At 36.8% G+C, this 22043-nt stretch overlaps 1 protein-coding gene across 4 annotated transcripts in view; it reads right to left on the minus strand.

Moving 5' to 3' along the window:
* LOC149836000 (vacuolar protein sorting-associated protein, putative (DUF1162)) overlaps positions 1 to 22043 on the minus strand; it is a 208730-nt gene that overhangs the window by 32596 nt on the left and 154091 nt on the right. For all 4 annotated transcript variants that reach the window (XM_090008902.1, XM_090008901.1, XM_090008904.1 and 1 more), the window contains 9 exons: positions 21446 to 21719; positions 8479 to 8592; positions 8309 to 8389; positions 6066 to 6116; positions 5812 to 5985; positions 5273 to 5586; positions 3756 to 4133; positions 3479 to 3560; positions 1334 to 1480 (listed from right to left, as the gene is read on the minus strand). In XM_090008902.1, coding sequence (XP_089865028.1) covers positions 1334 to 1480; positions 3479 to 3560; positions 3756 to 4133; positions 5273 to 5586; positions 5812 to 5985; positions 6066 to 6116; positions 8309 to 8389; positions 8479 to 8592; positions 21446 to 21719 — 1615 coding nt within the window. The remainder of the gene's footprint in view (positions 1 to 1333; positions 1481 to 3478; positions 3561 to 3755; positions 4134 to 5272; positions 5587 to 5811; positions 5986 to 6065; positions 6117 to 8308; positions 8390 to 8478; positions 8593 to 21445; positions 21720 to 22043) is intronic.

Below are 22043 nucleotides of genomic sequence, written 5' to 3' on the forward strand. Positions count from 1 at the left end.
ACACAGAGAGAGAGAGAGCTAAGAGGGATTGATAAGGAACACTCTCAAGCGAAACCATTCCAATCTAGGTGAAAACCCCTAAGCTATGCCACCTGGGTACAGGTACGGGTATGGGTATGGGTATGGATATGGGTATGGGTGCGGCTAAGGAGGGTATGACATGGAAATTTCAAAAAATATGGGTACAAGGACACGGCTATATATATATATATATATTAAATACCACATAAATAAAAAATAAACTGAATATAATCTAAATATATATGTTATATCTAAAATATATATTATATACTGAAAATATAAAGTTATAAACTGAAAATATAATTATAAATTAAATACAAAGTTGTATGTACAGAAGGTAAAATGGTGTGTCCGGGTGTCAACACAGGGATACGTGTGTCGACACGGGTACGGAGGGAAAAATGGAGTGTCCAGGTACCATCGGCCCCAAGGTACCTACATCCATCGTTTATCCATGGAATCCTCTCACTGGGATTTGAACACAAGATGTCCGGGAAACGCTCGCACAATCTGGTTCACACCTAGCCATAGAGCAAACCCTGGGTGTGCCAATAACAGTGGGTTACTTATTTCATAGTTAATCCTCTTTTTTGTAACCGAACTAAACACATCGGAATTGATTGTATTTTGTACAACTTATTTAGAGGTTTATATATCTACACAAAGGATCAAATTGCTGATATCATGACCAAGCCCCTTTTGCAGCTCAGTTCATTTTCCCACGTGACAAGCTCAACTGCAAGCACAACCTCAACCCCAGATGGTTGAGCTTGTGGCAGCCCGTTGAGTATAATACAGTTGAAATTGTGCCAAAGGAGTTAATATGGCTTACAAGACAAGAAAAAGATTTTTGAAAATTTCCTAATGGTATTGTAGCTTATCTCCCCTCACTTGAAAATGACATCGTTGGAACAACAAATCCTGTTGTTGTAACTGATATACTTTGTGTTTGTGTATGTGTTACTTTGTGTTTGTGTATGTGTACAACACATACACACATACATACATGAAAAAGAAGCAATCATGGTTTTATAAGTCACGATCCATTTAATCCTACATAGTTGCACCAAAAGCAATCACGTATAATTGGAAACGAGTCACTGGCCTAAACATATTTAATCTGTTCTAGATTAGACATGTATCAAGAGCAATGCTTTACGTAAATTCATGAATAAGTAAATGAGAGAAAAGGGGTGATATGCAATGAACTGCTGCAGCTTCCCCTCAGAACATAATAATTCAGACAAGGTACTCCTGACAAGAGGTCTTACAAATTATTTGAGAAAGCACACATTATTTGACATGCAGTTACCTTGTACAGCTCTTGAAGAAACTGTCGAGTGTAATGTCTAATGAGAATATCTTGGATAGCTTCCCAGCTAGCTAAATGATGCGTGATAGTCAACTGTCTAAGATAAACAGGTGCTTCCTCAATATCGACAAGAGCCATAAGAACCCTCTGAAATTGAATAGCAAGGAAAATTTATGCACACATGTACAACAACATAATTTAAGGTTGGTCTTGTTAAAGAACAAAAACAAACAAAAAATATATAAATAATTATCACAAAAAAAAATCCAAACAAGACAGAAGAATAGCTCACTCTGTTCGACATTCTGTAAGAAAAGGAAAACTTCAAGAGTATAATATGGCCACAAAAAAATTTCAAGCAAAACAGTAGATGATGCAGCCTTAATGTCTCAAAACCTAAGTTATACCTTAAAATGACAATTTGACTCCAACTTTTTATGAGTTCTATTCTCTATCAAGTAAAGCAGCATCACTAGGTCATGCAACTAGAAATTATCTTACCTAGACTCCAAATTTTTATAAAGGAAAAGAAAAACTTCCATAGAAAAACAAACAGCAGGAGAGAAGTTCCCCAGGGTGGGAAAACAAAGTAGAAAATAAAAATGCAAGACGGAAATCAGCAGTACTTTCAGCCTGATGCACCCCTATGGATGATCCGTGGCCAAGATTCCAAACCCCTAAACACCTTATCTGACTCTTTCCTGCCAAGGATGCCATCATGTAAGAGCATGTCGCTACTTCCACCCGCACATCCAATGTTACAACCATTTAGATAGCATAACCTGACTAAGGGATCTGATTCCATCCCTGCAAAATTTTTTAAACTGTCCAGGCCAACTTAAACAATGCACTGAACAAAGTGCACTTCCAAAACAAGTGAAACAATGATTCCTGATCCTTAAAGCATAACCAATCCAAAAATAACATCCTTGAAAGTTTTTCTGGGCCACAGTACCATCTCTGTGTTAAATTGTAATTCATAAGACAATGTATTAGCTGCAGGGGTATTTTAGTCATTTCTACATTTTACGCATATTCATGTTTTTGAATATGATTGTAATTCCTCCTTTTTATTTTTTCTTATTTTTTGTTTTTTTTATGTAATATCTGTGTACAGTGTACAACAGTCAGCCACTGATGTAATTCCTCCTTTTTATTTTTTCTTATTTTTGTACACAGTTTAAAAAAGATAGACGTTGGGCTGATTCCCAACGTCTAATAAGAGCCGTTGGGAATAGCCCAACGACTCTTTAAGTATGCTTATAAATAAGGGCTATGTGAGCCCATTGCAAGTATGTATTACAGTAAGGAGTTGTCTCCTTAAGCTTATAAACACTGCATTTATTGCACTTCTTTTGTAGTGTAAAGTTTATAAACATTGTGCATGTATTGCACTTCTTTTGTGGTGTAAAGCTTATAAACACTGTGCATTTATTTTGTGTCTTGAGTATTTAAAGTATCAAGTTATTTGAAAACTTGATTGTTTGCAAGGATTCTTCACACTCTGGTTGGGTCCTCAACACCAAATTATCTTTTTCCAGAAAATGACACCAGTAGTGATGGAGTAGTGATTTATTGCAGGATCAGATTAAGATATACCAGATCTAATACAGTTCCATATTTTGTCTTCAACTTCTGTTCAGGAAAATTCATCCATTACACAAATTACAAAGTCTTCCCAAAATAGGATTTTCCCCAAGTATCAAACTAATATCCACCTTGAAGCCTCAATCAAAAGCTGTACAACTTTTGTTTCTATTCAAGACACAGAAATTTATGTGCAAGATTACCTTCCCAGACCATGGTCAATCTAGAATTTTGTCAGTTCTCTATTTCCAATGTCTGTATCTCTCCTTGAATTCTTCTAGAACCCTACCCAGCCTTTCAAGATGTCAGATCCTACTCTACCCCAAACTTTCAAAACCCAACTATTAGGGTGTCCCATATTTAGTTCTAATGAGGTTGGACCACCACCGGTTTCTCTTTTTTAACATCCACCACCATTTTAATAAATAGGCTTTTACTCATTAGACTGATGGACTGACAGATTTCTTCATGGAGGAATGAAAAGGAAGTTTGCTTATTAAAAAAAAAACAAGTTCTTGTCCAGACTGGCTTTGAAATATAATTTCAATATATACACACCAAAATGCCACTGCTTCTAAGGTGAACGAGAGGCTTTTGTGACTTAAAAGCATCTTTTTGCATCCATGGAGAGCTGGAAAAACTGAAAAGAAAGAAAATGAGTCAGTTGATTTGAGGGGAAAAAAGTAAGTAAGATCATATCTAATTTGTATATCTATTAAGACAGAATAAGAATTAACTTGAAAATGCTCCAGCAGAGGAGTAAATTATCTAAGAAATTGTATCTTCAATACCAATTATGATGGGAACTTTGACAAACTTAAGAAAGCCTACTAACCTTATAGTCAACCGGAAAGGTGAAACATAAAGTTCTTCCACATATATCTTTCTTTGCCTTCTTGCTAAGAGAAAAATTTGTTGCCATGGAGCTCCAATCGGAATTACAGATGGTAAAGATGACTTTATATCTTGACTTTCCAGGTAGCTAGATGATTGTAGAGAGTGCACATGCCCTGCACTTTGGGACTTCACAGAGTGGTAATCACGACCATATCCATTGTGGTAATTTACTTTGCCTGCACCATGTCTAACTGTTTGTATCACATAACTGTATTCTAAACTGCTACTGGCCTGCAGCCTCAATGTCACAATACTAATAAAATCGAGCAATCTCAAAAGAACTTGTTCTTCAAGTTCAATGTGTAATGGTGCCAATCTGCAAGTAGAGGCAAATCTGGTTCCACTTAGAAATCTTTAAAAGGAAAATGACAAAGTATATACAAGAAATAAAATCCAACAGCAACTAAGGAAAATAACTGCAGCAAATTATGTCTTCCAATGAAAAAAATAATATGCCATACTATCATTAGCTCAAAGATGGATTGCCATTAGGCAGAAGATTTTCAAAGTATTATCAACTACGTATGAGTGTTGGTGAGATCACCTAGCTGATATTCCAACAAAAGGAGCTTGTAAAGTGAGTGAAATTAACTCCAAGTTTGACATGATTGGCATCTTTGCTGAGGTTTTTCGAGCATACAGTTGACTATGGTCACTTTTGTCTTTATGTAAAGACAAACTGCTGAAGATGTTAAGAAGCACAAGAAAAGGAGATTGTACCAAGAGAATTAAACATAGAAGAGCAAGCAATAGAACTATGTCCAGAATTTTATCATATTGTAAAACATAGTGTAACCACCAAAGGACAAATATCTAAGAATTACCGTGACAAATTGTTGCAATCTCAGCAACAATACCACAGAAAAGAAAAACAAAAAAGATGTCCAAACTTCTGTGCAAAATCACCAAATCTGACACCATTAAGGAAAGAGAAAAGGAAACAATGGCATGTGATCTAAATAATGAAACATATAAAAAGTGACACTGCAAAGCTACAGAGTAATCCAGTATACATCATCAAGCCTTATCCCAACTACAAAGGGCCGACTTTGCGGATCTTATTATTCCATTCCTTCCTATCTAAAGCTACAGCTTTAGTCACTCTAGAATCCTTCATGTTGCCTCTGTCTCCTTCCAAGTCATCAGTGGTCTTCCTCTTTTCCTAGCTCCTTCCACTTGTATCATCTAAACCTTTCTCAGAGGAGCCGTAATAGGGCACTGTGCAACATGTCCAAACCATCTTAAACAACATTCACTTATTTTAACTTTTTATTAGTCTGGATCCAAGTTACATTCTGATATATTCATTACTAATCTTATCATTTCTTGTAATCCTAGACATCCATCTTAGCATACCCATAACTTCTTTGTCTTCTTGTCATTTCTTAGTCAGTATAAATATGCTATGACTGCCATACAAGTACAATAATATGTTCATCATAAAAAAGAAACTACCTTAAATTAATATTTTCAAATGAAACCAGTGAATTGTCATCATTTCTCCATTTTGCTGCCGCTAAAAAAGAAACTGGTTCACATGGACCATCATGTGAAGAACTTAATTTCTCATTCATAGTTCGGTAAACACCCTCACTTTTCCTTTGGGAAACTGAGTTGCCTTCATGATCAATAGAAAGAATGATAGGGCAGAGAGTGCTCCGCAGCTGATTATCGATTTGCAAAGATGAAATTTGAACATATAACATTTGCTGTTCCAAGCTCTGCAATATTTCAATTTTAAATTCCCTTGCAGATGCAAAAATAAGTTCCTGCAGACAAAAACATAAATTTAGCTCAATATATGGAAACAATATGTCATTACTTGAATACATATCCAAGTAATATTTTGGAATAAAAGTTCAAGGCCCACCATAAATAGAAATTTATATCAAGTTAAAGAAATCTTTTCTTATAGTTGACTATTGATTATCCTTTTTTTTCCTTTTTTTCTTTCAAGTTGTAGAAGAAAGACTACAAATTAAACATCATCACACCTGAGTGGAATCTACCAATGAAATTCCTATGAAAGGGACGGACACTGTGATTCTCTCATTGAAGTCAATTTTCTCAGTCTTCTGTTCAAACCCCCTTTTGCGTATAAAGCCATAAAATCCAGGTTCCCTCATATCACTCAAAGAATGAAACTTTAAATCCATGATACTGAGCACCTGTAGAGAAATATGAACACAGTTAGTAATTATACATCAGACATTATTAATGTCATTATCCAATAAAAGCATAAGTCCACCTTGATTGCTCCTTCAGCATGGACAGAGAGAAAGAATCTCCTTTCAGGCTTCTGGAAAAAGGAAAAAATAAATAAATCATTGTAGGCACAAACATGAAAATCTTTCACATCCTACAAGAGCATTAACTGATTGTGTACGAGTTCTAAGGCAATTATACATAATAACGAGCTTTGACATAAACAGAAAATCATCAACCATAATCACATTCACATGCTATGAATGCTAGTGCATAAAGAGGATCACCTAAAACATGCACAACTGATGAAATATTAACCATATGACTGTGTATGCATAATCATGATTGGCAAAAGGAAAACCATGAGGATTGCACACAACATTCGAGTATGCTCAATAAAGGCACATTTTTGTGCTTGCATTTCTTTGAGTGAGCATTTATAAATATTTGACATGAATATTGGCATGCACATCAGATAACACAAGTATCTAGATATCTATGACTATGCACATATATGTATTTATAAATGATAATAATAAAAAATTAGTGCACGAACGATGAATCATTTGCAAAGGCACATCTGAATTTTTACACCATATCTATCAGCAAAATGTGATAGGCGAAGCCAAGCTGATCAGGATCCTTAGGCATCGACGAAGCCTACACAACACCCTTTAGAACAAGAACTTTACAAACATGAAACTATAGTCAACAGTATTGTTCTCGGCAAGGTGTCTCTCAGGAGCTGTTTCAAAAAAGTGGTTTTTCTTGGGAACATCTCTAAAGTTCTAAAAAATTGAAAATTTCTAAAGAATAATAACATAGATAACAAAAAAATAATAAAATATAAAGAAACAGTTAGAAAAGTTTTTCAAATAAAAAAGAAAAAAAGAAGAAAATGTATATTTAAAATATATAAAATATGGATTTTTTTAAAAGTGGTAGGCAGCTACCACCTATATATATATATATATATATGAGAACTGAACATATTAGGCCCCTCTTTTTTTGTTAGGTCTCATTAGGCCCCTCTTTTTTCGTTAGGTCTCATTAGGCCCCATAGTTTGAAGTATTTTATTATAGATCTGAACCACAAGATAAGTTTATCATACTCGATTTAGTAGGAATTGAATCTTGGATCATGTTTTTTTCCGACAAAAAAATGTATTTTTATGATCCGGGAAAATTTGGTGCCTTTATAGCCATTGATTTTTGGATCACTGGAAAAAACAGTATACAGGTCAGATTCCAGCGATCCAAAAGCTAGTTCTCACTAAACAAAACCTATATCTCACATCTATGGTGTTAGATGTGAGAAAAATACTAAAAATTAAGAATTTTGAAGGGTCCTAACGAGACCTAATGAGCAAAAGGGGGCTTATGGAGCGCATTACTCTCTCTCTCTCTCTCTCTCTCTCTCTCTCTCTCTCTCTATATATATATATATATATATATATATATATATATATTGTGGTACAAAAATACCATTCACTTAACAATACAATGTCACTTAAGACAAATACATCAAAAATGACAGAAATACCCCCCAATATACAACAAAACTTTCCAACACTGACTGAGCTTGACAGCATCTTCTCAAATCATAATGTGTATTGCCACAAGATGCTAAAGGTAATCTCTGGATGATGGATGCCAAAATATTGCTAGAGGAATACTAGGAGAAACAATAGTAATGTTATGCTTATCTAGAAATCGGAAAGAAAACGAAAGATGTATAACTGAGAAGTATTTGCTTATATGTGAAATAAGTTATTTGCAAGTCCAGAATTTGAAAATTCAAAAGTTTACTAGGTCCAACTACTAAAGGCAGAACATGGTTCTGATTACCTTATCAGTGAGAGAAAGAAAAAAAAGATGGATGACTTGATTGTGTTGAATGGTTGGGTGAAAGAATTTGATTGGTAAAGCTACAAACAAGGAAAATTGGTCTGTCTATAGCAAGGCAAGTAGAAAATTAAGAAATAAATTCTCACAACAGACACACCCCAAGACTATTCATTCGCATGAAAACAATCAGCAGATCACTGAGCTAACAAAGAGAGCTAAAGTTCCAAGTTTCCCTATTACTTCATGAAGTAAGCATTCATTTTGTACATTACAAGTTGACATATACTAAGAAATTGATTATTATTTTTTAATACACAAATCATAAAATTGATATTCTTTACTTTATGCAAGAAGCCACTACTATCCAACAACTTAAAGTACATCTACTTGTAATATATGCAACCCACCGTCTGTAAGGAAAAGTTCCATGTAACTCACCTCAAGCGTCGGTATGTGTATCGGTGCATACTCCCTTACATCATCAATGTTGTATGATCCAACAAAACATTCCCCAGGTACCTATAAGTGGATAATGAATGAACACCAGTGCCAGCAGACACCACAAGAACAATTTCCATAGCATCAGCAGTAGTAAAGATTTAACGTACCTCAACAATAAGCCGATGAGGGTAGTGTGGTTCATCCCATGCATATGAACAAGATGTATAGGAATGCACAATGCTCTCAAAATTTTCACAGCTTTGCTGGTAAATCCGCAACCTCTTCAAAAATGACAGTAGGGAAATCAGCATTACTAACTACTTGTGGACAAACTTTTCAAATGGTTCTATACATGGACCATGTTTCAAGAGCATAAGAAAAAATAAACTGCCGTGAAAACTTTCAGTTACATAAATTGTTACTTTGGTAGACATTTCAGTTACATGATCAGGGACTTGGTATGAGATAGAGCCAGGAATACAAAAATAACATGGAATGAATCAGAAATGGCACGACCAGATTATCACATAAGCAAGCAAGTATTCCCACTAGAACATTGAAATAAATGAAATCCCGTGTCAGCAATGGCATGTTAAGACCTGAAAACTTCAACAAAGTGGTTTGTAACAGCTTCCTAATCATATTACCAACCATTGTATTGTGTGAAAACTCAAAATTTCCAATCAATTTTTGTAAAAGTATCTTCAACAAGATACTTTAGTTGATAACGCAATAACCTTGAGAACAAATGTTTGAACATACACACCCAAGAAACTTGTGCACAACAAGCACAACACACCGAATCACAAATGTGCAAATGCACTCATAAGATTCATAAACAACTAAAGAGGTTGGGCTATAATCCCAAATCCCTTGAGAAAATACAAGAGGAGCTGCCCATATATATAGGGCTTTGAGAAGGCCTTGGGAGGGACTCCACATAATCGTTGGAGCCCCTCCAACGGTCACAAATGTGACCGTTGGAGGGGTCCAACGACTAGTGGGTTGGGCCCCTCCCAATGCAAGTACAATGCATTAAATGTAAAAAGAAAAAGAAAATAAATACAAAAACATATTCTCGAAAAAGAATATGTGTAAAATTCCTAAACTACCCTTACTAGGAATATATATATTTTATATATATAATTGGTAAATACATATATTATATATATGTATATGTATTACCTTATATATATAAAATATATATGCGAAATTACAAGTTTGATTACATAATTTAACACCCCCCCTCAAACTTAGGGCAAGATGACCGAAAGTTTGCCAAGAAGGAAGTTGAACCGCGGAGCGCACAAGGCTTTAGTAAAGAAATCTGCCAACTGATATTCGGACGTGACATAAGGGAGATCAATAACTCCTCGGATATATGCTTCACGAACATAGTGACAGTCCATTTCGATGTGTTTAGTCCGCTCATGAAAGGTGTGACTCTTTGCAATGTAGATTGCACTCTTGTTGTCGCAGCATAGCTTGGTGGGTCCTTCAATTTTGATCCCCATGTCTTCTAGCAGTTGGTGAATCCAAACAATCTCCATGGTAGTAGTTGCCATGGCACGATATTCAACTTCAGTTGAGGAGAGCGACACTTTTTGTTGCTTCTTGCATCTCCACGAAATTAGTGAGTCTCCTAAGAACACACAGAAACCAGTGGTGGAGTGACGGTTATTTGGGTCACCTCCCCAATCTGAGTCAGTATAAGCAATCAATTTTAAGTCATAAGAAGAGGACAGAAAAACTCCCTTATTTAGAGTACCCTTTATGTATCTTACGACCCGTAAGATGGCACTCATGTGAACGAATGTAGGCGCATGCTGAAACTGACTTGCAGTATGGACTGCATGGGATATATCTGGTCTGGTAATACTCAGATACATCAGAGATCCTACAAGCTGTCTGTAGGGTGTAGGATCCAACAGGGGAACTCCATCATCAATTTTCATCTTTGCTCCTACTACCGCAGGAGTTTCACAAAGCTTCTCATCTGTAATACCTGACCTGTCAATGATCTCAGAAGCAAGCTTAGTTTGAGATAAGAAATATCCTCTAAGAGAGTATGTCACTTCAATTCCCAAAAAATAAGTTAAAAAACCCAAGTCAGACATTTCAAATTTATCTTTTAAGATAGATTTTATACTTTTAACCCCGTTAGAATCACTCCCAGTGATGAGCATGTCATCAACATACAGAAGTAAAATTACAATCCCTGCATTGGATTTTCTAACAAATAGAGCAGTGTTAGTAAAACAAGAGGAAAAACCATTCTCAATCATAACAGAGTTAAATCTATCATACCAAGCCTTGGGAGCTTGTTTTAGGCCATAAAGTGCTTTCTGAAGACGAAGCACCTTTCCCTTAGGAGTCTTCATTCCAGGAGGAGCATCCACGTAGACTTCTTCGCTTAAATCGCCATTTAAAAATGCATTTTTCACATTCATTTGATAGATGTTCCATTTGTTGATAGAGGCAACGGTTATAAGACATCGAACAGTGACCATACGAGCTACAGGAGCAAAAGTTTCTTCATAGTCAATACCATATTCTTGACTATATCCTTTTGCAACCAAGCGAGCTTTATACCTTTCAAGGGATCCATCACTTTTAGTTTTTACTTTGAAGACCCATCCGCACCCTATTGTTTTCTTGCCTTTAGGAAGATTTTGAAATTCTCAGGTTTTGGCTTTTCTTAGAGCCTCAAGTTCATTGTCCATGGCATTAATCCATTCAGGGCACTTTCGTGCTTCTTCAAAATTTCTAGGTTCTATATAAGAGTGGATGGCACTAAGGCAGGCTCTATATCTTGGTGAAAAAGAGTCATAGGAAATGAACCTAGAAGGAGGCCTTCTACTTCTCTCAGTTCTACGAGGGATCACTTCATTCTGAGAGGCACTGGAACTGGCATCATTATATCTGTCAAGAGCACTCCTAAAGTTGTTTTGATCTCTATGAGAGTAGGTGATAGGGTCTCTAGGTAATTCAATAGATTGATGTGACGAAGGAGGCAAGGAGATGTTTTCCTCAGTTTCAAATTCATTTGGGTTACTTTGATCTGACTCATTATCACTAGTATCATCGTCCTTATTCAGTAAATCAAATAAAAAAGAATAATCCATATTTTCATTATGGGGGTCACAACGTTCAAATCCACTAATATTTTCCAAAAAACTCACGTTTCTGGAAACATACAATTTGTCACTTTTGATATCATAACAACGAAACCCTTTTTGGGTTTCAGAATAGCCAAGAAAGGTACAAGGAATGGCTTTAGGAGAAAGTTTGTCAGTCTTATCAGTGAAAACAAAACATTTACACCCAAAGACCCTTAACTTGCTATAATCAGGTTCCTTATCATACAGTTTTTCAAAGGGAGAAATTTTGTTTAAATTTTTCGATAGGAGTCGGTTTATGAGATAGACAGAAGTAAGGGCTGCCTCAGCCCAAAGATTTTTTGGAATGTTTTGAGAAATGAGCAAAGTTCTAGTTGTTTCAATGATGTGCCTGTGCTTTCGTTCGGCTAACCCATTTTGTTGAGGGGTTTTCGGACAAGATTTTTGGTGAAGAATACCAAAATTTTCAAGATAACTCTTAAATTCATTTGAGAGGTATTCTCCTCCAGAGTCAGACCTAAAGATTTTTAAACATCCATCCAATTGATTTGAAATCATCATGTGAAAACTTTTAAAGGTTGAAAAAACTTCATGTTTATGTTTAAGGAAATAGATCCAACAAAACCTAGTATAGTCATCCACAAAGATCACATAATATGAAAATCCTCCTTTTGACATTACCGGAGCCGGTCCCCATACATCGGAATGGACAATTTCAAATGGTTTTGTCGTAAACCAAGGTTTTAAAACCCGTGACTCGGAACTCGACTCGTTCTTTATTGACTCGTGACTCGGCGGGTCAACTCGGTGACTCGGACCGGGTTTTGTTAACTTTTTATTTTAAAAGAAAAACAATATATAATTTGTCTAAAACCATGTTTTTGAGTAAACATAGTCTCCAAATGTCTGTAAGAATATAAAAACAACTGCAAAGAGCTATAGAGGTTTGCTTGAATAATTGAATTTGATATCTATACAAGCACTTTGACTAATTCATGACTTGAATTAGAGGATTTGGTCACCATGAGTTCAGTCTGCTACTACCTAGGTTCCTAAAATGGCCAATCATATATGCTAGCTTGTTTTAAAAGTTTTAATTCCCTCTCTAACAAATCCATAAATGTAAAACAGGGATATATGTGCATATTGAAAGTTTACAGAATGCCCAATATCAACATAAATAAGCAATTTTCTCATGTATAAAACTATGCAGGAAATATATTAATGGCACAACTATAAAAAGACTACTAATATTTGAATATGTACAATGCTTGTTCACATAACAAATGGATGATGAAACCTAAATGTGACTTCCCATAGGCACAGTTGACCCGCCATATATAGTGAGAATCATTTCTTTAAAATATTTTGCTAGAATAAGTTGATAACACAGGGTGAACAGTAGTTCGAACAACATGGTGATTTTATTCTATGGATTTAAATGTTTTTTTATCTTTAAATGGTTTTTATTTTCTTTTTTAAACAAAATCTGGGGGTAACCCTTGTTAAAATATAAGTACTTATATATTTTGAAGCTATAATTTGAAACTCAAAAAACAAATTTCAAACTCAAAAAACAAATTTCAAACATCCCAAAACTCGCCCGAGTCAGGCCGAGTCAAGCCGAGTCAGGCCGAGTCAAGCCGAGTCAAGCCCGAGTTTTGGCAAACCGAGTTTGCCTTGCCGGGTTGACTCGCTGGAGGGGCGAGCCGAGCCGAGTCAGCCGAGTCAACGAGTGGACTCGGCGAGTTTTAAAACACTGTCGTAAACATGGATCTTTGAGGAAAAGGCAAACATTTCATTTTCCCAAGAATGCATTCTTTACACAAAAAGTCACTTTTACAAAGATGTTTAACAAAGGGCAAATATGAGATTTTAACTATATTGGGATGACCCAATCTCTTATGCCATACATGAATATCTTTGTTTTCGACGACATTGCAAAATTGACTCTTGGGAACTTGAAGAAAATCTACGTAGTAGAGGTCTCCTCTTCTAGAGCCTTCCCCAATCAATCTCCCGGACTGGCGATCCTGTATCCAACATTTATTAGAAGAAAATTTTATATCGCAACCATGGTCCGAGAGTTGGGAAACAGAAAGAAGATTTAGGTTAAGGTTTGGGATAAAACGAATTTTTGGAACAAAGAAATCTTGTTTTTCAAAATTACCTATTCCTTTAATCTCAAGAGATGTTCCGTCCGCGGTTGATACAAAGGATGGAAAGGAATTTTTAGAAAAATTTGAAAGAGAGCAATAGCTAGGGGTCATGTGAAAGGATGCCCCGGAATCTAAAAGCCAAGATGACTTACCGGAGGAAGAGGATGACATAGCGGCTCCAGAAGTACCTCCCTTGAGAAGAGGTTGTAGTGCTTCTACGATTTGTTGAAGAGAAAAGGACTCACTTGATGAAGAAGGTCGTTCTTCAACTTGAGATGCCATAGCCGTTGCAATCAATTTCTTCCATTTAGGACACAAAGGTTTGATATGTCCGGGTTCTTTACAATGATAGCAAGTCACTTTGCTATAGTCTCTTTTGCCATACCGATCATTTCCTCCTTGACCTTGATTCTTGAAATGAGGAGGTCTGTAGGTCCTCATGTTATTTCCCGGTCTTGACACGGCATTAGCCATTTCACCATTTTCTTGAGTAGAGGAAGTAACAAGAATGCTAGGATTATTTTTGCCAATCCCCATACAGGTTTCTTCACCACTTAGCTTGGTGATAACATCTTCAAGTGAGGGGGATGTGAAGGTGGAGAAAAGAGAGGACCGAACTTGTTCAAATTCGGGCCTAAGGCCATTTAAAAAATTGAAGAACCGGTCTTCTTCAAGTTGTTTGTGCCTTAATTCGATTGCCTCACCACTCGATTTAGGTTCAAAGATTGCGAGCTCGTCCCAAATAGAGGATAATTCGACAAAGTACTCCCGAATGGTCATGTCATTTTGTTGGAGAGTCAAAGCCCTCTTTTGGAGAAAGTACTTGTGGGATAGATCTCTTGAGGTGTACATTTTCTCAAGATATACCCAAGCTTCGGAAGCCCTTTTAAATTTGATGATATTGGCGTTTATCTTGGTCTCAACGGATGAAAAAATCCAAGATAAGATCTTGAAGTTCTTCATTTCCCAATCATCATGTTTCTTAGAATACTCTTCAAGGGCCTTTTGTCTTTCATCCCCTTCAAGGATCTTAATATCCCCTCCTTCAATAATGGTAATTTTGGGTTCCGGTTCCGGTATGGATCCATGAACGTAACCCCAAAGCCCCTTTCCTTTAATATGAGCTTCCATATTACCGGCCCAAATATGATAGTTTGAGTCATTAAGCTTAAACCCAAGAGAGAAATGAGAGTCTTTTTCGCCCATTAGAGAGGAAAGAATGCAAGGGATAGTACGTACCTTAATTACTTTTTGCGTCTTTCTTGACAAGAGAGGCTCCTAAAATATTGCTCGAAGAAGGTGATCTTCTTTGATTTTAAAAAACTTGAAGGCACGCTTTTCGAGGAATGCAAGAGAAGGCAAATCACAATTCTTCTTCTTCAACCTGGCTCTGATACCATGTAAAAGTATCTTCAACAAGATACTTTAGTTGATAACGCAATAACCTTGAGAACAAATGTGTGAACATACACACCCAAGAACACTTGTGCACAACAAGCACAACGCACCGAATTACAAATGTGCAAATGCACTCATAAGATTCATAAACAACTAAAGAGGTTGGGCTATAATCCCAAATCCCAAATCCCTTGAGAAAATACAAGAGGAGCTGCCCATATATATAGGGCTTTGAGAAGGCCTTGGGAGTGGTTCCACATAGTCGTTGGAGCCCCTCCAACGGTCACAAATGTGACCGTTGGAGGGGTCCAACGACTAGTGGGTTGGGCCCCTCCCAATGCAAGTACAATGCATTAAATGTAAAAAGAAAAAGGAATAAAGAAAAAAGAAAAAGAAAATAAATACAAAAACATATTCTCGAAAAAGAATGTGTAAAATTCCTAAACTACCCTTACTAGGAATATATATATTTTATATATATAATTGGTAAATACATATACATATATTATATATATGTATATGTATTACCTTATATATATAAAATATATATGCGAAATTACAAGTTTGATTACATAATTTAACATAGAGGCTGTCTTAGGAGAATTAAGATCATTCCTGGGATCCATATACACCAATTAGAAAAGAATAATTAACCACACCTCATTTCTGGTCAGGCCTTTCATGTATGCTGAATGTGTCAGTGAGTTCTTTAAACTAAGACAATTTTCAATTTATTATATTTTGAGAAGTGCCCGAACTATATATCTCCTTTACATAAGAAATTTCACTGATACGAGGTATATTTTGTCTCTTTGGTTGTAAAGTTTAAATCTTCAAAGTGAAACAAAAAGAGATACAAAAAGTGAATATTTAAAGGATGGGAGGCCACAGCATGTAGCACAGTGATAAGAGGGAATTTAATGGGGCCTTTCAATCAGAAACTTGTCAGCAAAGGAGGAGCACAATTTTAAATTTTGGCTGGCTTTGGAGACATGACTGAAGAGCAGGAAAAGGGAACTCTTAGTTTATTTCGAGTTTGATTGTTTTAAGCTAAATAATACAAGAGAAGATAATGGAATGCAAATATGAACACTAAAGTTTCACTTATTACTCTACCTAAATATCAAATTATCAATTAATTCTTCTTTTATGAAAACTGACATTTAACCTCTGTTTGGGAGCCTTGAATTGGGATAGGAACACAGTCTCCATGCATTGCCAAAATGTGGTATTGTAATGACCCCAACTCATCCCCGTTGAAAAGTGATTTTTTTTTAAAACAATTGCGGAAATGATACTTAGAGATCTGGAGCCTTTCAGATATAGCACAATCCAAACCACAAGGGATCTTACATTGAACCAACAATCAAATAACTAACTTTATTAATCAATAATCAAAGTTTAAGAACATGAATAAATTAATGTCCAAAATCATAGAACCACATTGTCCCAAAGATAATATCAGAAGTAGTCACGCAGTCTCGTAGGCTCCATAATTTTGGATATTTATTTGATTATATTCTTAAACTTTAATTATTGAAGAATCAAGTTAATTAATTGATTGTTAGATTAATGTAAGATCCCTTATGGTTTGGATCGTGTTATGTCCCTAAGGCCCCGGATCTCTGGGTATAGTTTCTGCAATTGATTTTTAAAAAAATCACTTTTCAACGGGGATGAGTTGGGGTCATTATAGGTTTGATATCAGAGTAGACTACAAAATCTTACATTTTAACCATTTTTTGTGTACCAAAAATTTCTTTTGGTAATTGAGCCTTGTCCAAATTTGTCAGAAAGTCATGACTCGTACTCTAGAGCAGTCTCCATTGTTGGTAAGGGCTACCTGATATATTTTTTTTACTAATATGAATTTGTTTAAATTTCATATGATAGACTGTAAGAATAACTTAATTCACTTCCTTTTTGTGTGAATTAAGAATTTCATGTGATTGCGCGATTATGTTGTTGCGGGGATCAATCCTAAGGGGGTAGGATTGATCAGGATATAATTTTCTAATAAATTTTCATGTTTTAGATATATACTTGTTCCCAAACTTCGACTTCCGGTGCTCCCGCTGACTGGCAGGAGCAGAGGACCTTCATGTTGAATGCCCTGAACACTCTGACAGCGACGGTGACTATGCACATCTAGGCGCATGTAATAACCGAAAATTTTTCATGTATTTTCCTTTATAAAATAATGCGAAATGTGCGAATGGGCCTAGGATCCGTATTTCGGATTCAGGACCCATAAGGGGGCATATATATATATATATAAAGGAAATAATAAATATAAAGATTTAGTACAGGGATCCACAGTTGGATCCATTGTTTTAGGCAGGGGCTGAAGCCCCTGCCATTCACTGCTTTGTCACGCAGGGGCCGAGGCCCCTGCCTTTCACTGCTCTGTCAGACAGGGGCTGAGGCCCCTGCCATCCGTTGTCCTGTCAGACATGGGGTCGAGGTCCCTGTCATTCGTCGTTTGGTCAGGCAGGGGCCGATGCCCCTGTTGGTTGCCGTTTGGTCAGGCAGAGGTCTTGGGCCACTGTCGTTCTATTTCTTTTTCTGTTAAGCAGGAGCCTTGACCCTGCCACTCATCAGATTCCGCTGACAGGGCAGGTCCTACCATTGCCCTTCTGTTCTTTTTGACAACTACGTCATAATAACTCTCACACTCTTGCAGATTTACGCAACAGGTCCCGTTCGTGCTCCGCAGCCTGACCCTCGTATTATCGTCACGCGTAGGCCTACGCAGCTACACAACATTCCGAGGTAGGGTAAAGTCGCACAAGGGGCAATAGATGAACCTAATTAAGTTGAAATAATTAAGATGTCCACGCTAGATGTACTTAAATTTATATTGCTTTTGCGTTGCATATTCTCTTGTCTGCATATTTACGAGTCGAGGTATGATTTTACTCTCCGAGTATTAATTTGCATATTTGCATATGTGGTTGAGGTGTGGTTTCGTACTTTTTGCAATACTTATGCCCTTAATTGCTTTCATATATACTTACTTGTACGTTCCTATGGGTCGATGTACAATTTCATTCTTCGATTATTATTTTGCGTAGTTGTTTATGAGTTTGAGGTGTGGTTTCGTACTTCGTGAAATACATATGCCCTTGTTTGCTTGCATACATTTTTGCCTGCACGTTTCCTTTGAGTGAGGTACGACTTCGTGTCTCATGTATTACTTATGACCTTATGTGTTTGCCTATCTAAGTGGCCAAGGTATGGTTTTGGTACCTCGTGTATTACTTATGTGTTTTTCCCTCGATGTGCGACATCGCAAGTCGAGAATTGCTTGTTGTCATGTTATAACCTGCATATGCTCACATTTATGGTAAATATGTACTTACGTAAATATAGTATTGTGCCTATCCTGTTATCACTTGTTTTCAAAACACTAGAAGTCGTGCTTGCACATTGCAGTTCTTTAAAAGTGAGTTTCCTTCTACGAACCCGGTGCTCTTCAAAATGCACAACTTTTGCAAAGATAAGTTTAAGTCTTGCAGGATTGCGAAGTCACATTTGGGCCCTCCCAAGTCCACACACTTGGGAGAAATGTTTTATAACATTGATTCAAGTTGCGACTCAATTTGAATAACCACGATTGGGGGCAGGAGCCTATGATCGAGTGAGATTCTGTTGAAGGACCCATTCTTCATTTATTAAACCTAGTGTCGCATGTCATGCGAATCATGTTGATATTAAGATAAATTTTGGATGCAAGATTCATAGTGATGTGCCTTGTGTGAAGGACTCAATGTGGCATTGTGGCTTTTAAGGATGAATCGTGCCAAATGAGCACTTCTATATTCTTTCGATCGTTATGAAGTTGTGTGTTGGGTGTTCCTTTTGAGAAGCCTACGCACCTCACTTTTTCAGTGTAGCGTACTTTTAGACATGCACGATATGTTAAGTACTTTGTTGATCGGACGAGAGATCCGACACGACCTTGTATCATGAAATATGCAAAATATTGTTGAAATGAATTCAAGACTTACTTGCCAAATTGTGTTGTGTTACTTCTTTTACAGATAATATCTGTTGGGGTTTCTTTGATGAAACCATATCTCTTTCATCGTAGTCGTACTTTTGACAAGTATGACCGTACTTTTTGCCAAGTACATCTTCTTACGTTGCGATGATTGGATGAGTAGGTTGTGGCAACCTCGATGAGTGCAAATAACAAAATATTGTGATCACCTAAATAGGTGATGATTCCGCCTTCACTGGCAAGATACTCGAGTTTGGTCGAAAGACCAAACTATGTAGAATGGGTCTTCAGTTAACTAACCCTGATGTACTCATTCGAACCGCTAACTCCTGTCTGGAGAGAGGATGTGAAGGTACAAAAACTTCGATGGACAAGCCATTCATGGCAGTTACGAGCAAAAGACTCGGCTTCCCCAGTCATCGGAGTTAGGGGAAGGGGACTACCATAATTATCCTAGGTGGTAGCTCTCCATGTTCGGGATGCATCCATTGTTTATGCTGCTTTGGGGACTTCTCTCTTGGTCACCGACCGTCCCCTTAGGTACGGACTCAGTCAGCTATCCGGGTTATCATAAAATACATAGCATAATAAACCTCCGGATCAGTTTAGGCTGTTTCTAGAGTCGTGCCTTGTGCGTACCCACTTGGCCAGTTAATATCAAAACATAATTTAAATCTGATCACACAATTTGTTGAATTATGCACGTATAAAGGTTATAGTGTGCAACGGGTTCAATACTTATGGAATTGTGTGTGTGGTTAATGAAGCATTGTATTTTGCTAGTTAAATTTCTTATGCAGTTATTTGCTTTAATAGTTAGCCTACTTGTGCCAGTAAAATGTTTGTAATAATTTAGCATTGTGATCATGATAGTTTGCTTCATGACTCTGCTGAAAGCAAAATGACTATTTAATTGTCTGTCTACTTGACATATTAAATTATTCTGCTTAATTATGTTCTTTATTGTCCTATTTGTGCACCTACCAGTTTTTAGTGAAACTGACTCATTTTATGAGCAGATGATGGATAGGTAATACAGTCTGCGATGGCACAATGGCGTGATGAGATCAAGATAGAGCTTTTCCCTGATGTTCGCTCCTGAGGACATGTTGGTAAATTTGGTATAAAGTATTTCAAAAATTCTCTTTTAATTAAACCTTGAGTTAATAAAACTGTTTAGTAAACTTCTTTTTGGTTTCAACAAACATAATGAGTTGTAAAAATATCATGAACAAATTCTCAATCATTGAAATTGCATTTTAAAACCATTTGATTTCAATAGTTGTGCGGAATTCGGCAAAAGAAAGTTTACACTATAATGCGCTCAAGGTCCATTGACTTGTTTTAAAAATATCATTTTTCACTGAAGTACTATTTAAACTCTGATAATCGTATGATTTCAAAGCTTTCTAAACTATTCTAAAAGTTACAAGCTATGTCACACGGACTCGGCTAAGGAGGTGCCGCACCTGAGTCGACACGCCCCGACACGGGTGCGGACTCGGGTGCGGCTTCGAACTCGGCCCGGACTCGGTCAACGCCGAGTCAGACTCGGTCAACGAGTCCAGGCCGAGTTCGTCCTTTTTTGGACTCGGTCAACGTTGACTGAGTCCAAAAATTGTCCATTTTTAGGGTAAAAAACAAAAAAATGATCTTTTTATATATTTTTTAAAATATATTTATATATAGCATGAGTCTCAAACATAAGCCCCAGAAAAAAAATTTCTGGGGGGCGCTGCCCCCCTACAGCCCCCTGCCAGGGGCGACCCCCCCTGGATCCCCCCCCCCTGGACCCGCGCCGGCGGGAGCCCCCGGACCCCCCTTTCTGCAAGGGCAAAAGTACAATTTGCAAAGTTTATAAAAACACTCATGCTGGGGCCAAACTTTAGAGGACAATATCCACATATATGCACACAGGATATATTATTATATATATATATATATATATATATATATATTATTATATATATATTATTATATATATATATATTTAAATATATATATAGCCGAGTCCCCGTATCCAAAATTTTTAAAATTGCGCCGCACCCGTGTCACACCCGCACCCGCACCCATGTGACATAGGTTACAAGTCCTCGATTTTTGGGCCGTTACAAGCAAAGCTGTTCAGGCACAGAATTTCACACTTAGAAAGAAAACATAGTTATGAATTTTATGCTACATAACTTTCGAAAGGTTGAAGATATATTTGGAGCTCATTCAAGCATTCTCATTAAGCAGCAGCTTATGCATGCAAATAACAGGGGGGGGGGGGGGGAAGGGCTTTGTTACATCAATTTTAACAAATTTAACCAACTAGAAAGCCTACCCTGTTTGGATGGCAGACAACCTGATGAAGATGATGCAAGAATCACAAAAATTCATCTAATGAAACATAATTTTCCTTCAGGAACAGATAAAGGCATATGGCTGAAAACCAAGGCCAACAGAAACTTACATCCATTGAGAAATTGTCAATTCTATATGGCATAAACCCAGTATTGTCATCAGAGAGAAGAATCAAGTAGGTTCCTGAGCCTTCAGTGGAACTCCCTACAATCTCTTCATCTTTGATGGACACATCAGCATTCTGCACTTCAACCCGGACCATGTTAAAAGCACCAGTTATGTAATTGTGCATTTTGAGTAGGGTATCTCCCAAGTGGTCAGGAAGGAAGCTTCCAGACCATTGCCATCCTGGCTCATCGAATCGGATCGAAACAAGGAGCTCCCTGACACCACAAGGAAAAATGAATATGAAAGAAAGTGGTAGCTAAGATTTCAAGACCAAGGACAAAAGCATTATCAACAAGTGTGAGTTCTAAAGAGACAAGTAACATTTCCCATACAAGTTTTGGTCTCACTGAAGTAAAGAATCTGCTTAGTGTCATAAGCGCAGGGTCTAGCTTGTAATGGTCTAAGCAAATGGAGACATAAAAAATTATTCATTATCGTCCTTTCTTATCATTATTCACTTAGCATTCATTTAATTACTAACATATAGATATTCAAAACATAAGAGTATAAGCTGCAGTTAAAATAAACAACTACAGTTA

The sequence above is a fragment of the Nuphar pumila genome, chromosome 6, assembly GCF_984573655.1.
Source record: "Nuphar pumila chromosome 6, dmNupPumi1.hap1.1, whole genome shotgun sequence".
Lineage (NCBI taxonomy): Eukaryota > Viridiplantae > Streptophyta > Magnoliopsida > Nymphaeales > Nymphaeaceae > Nuphar > Nuphar pumila.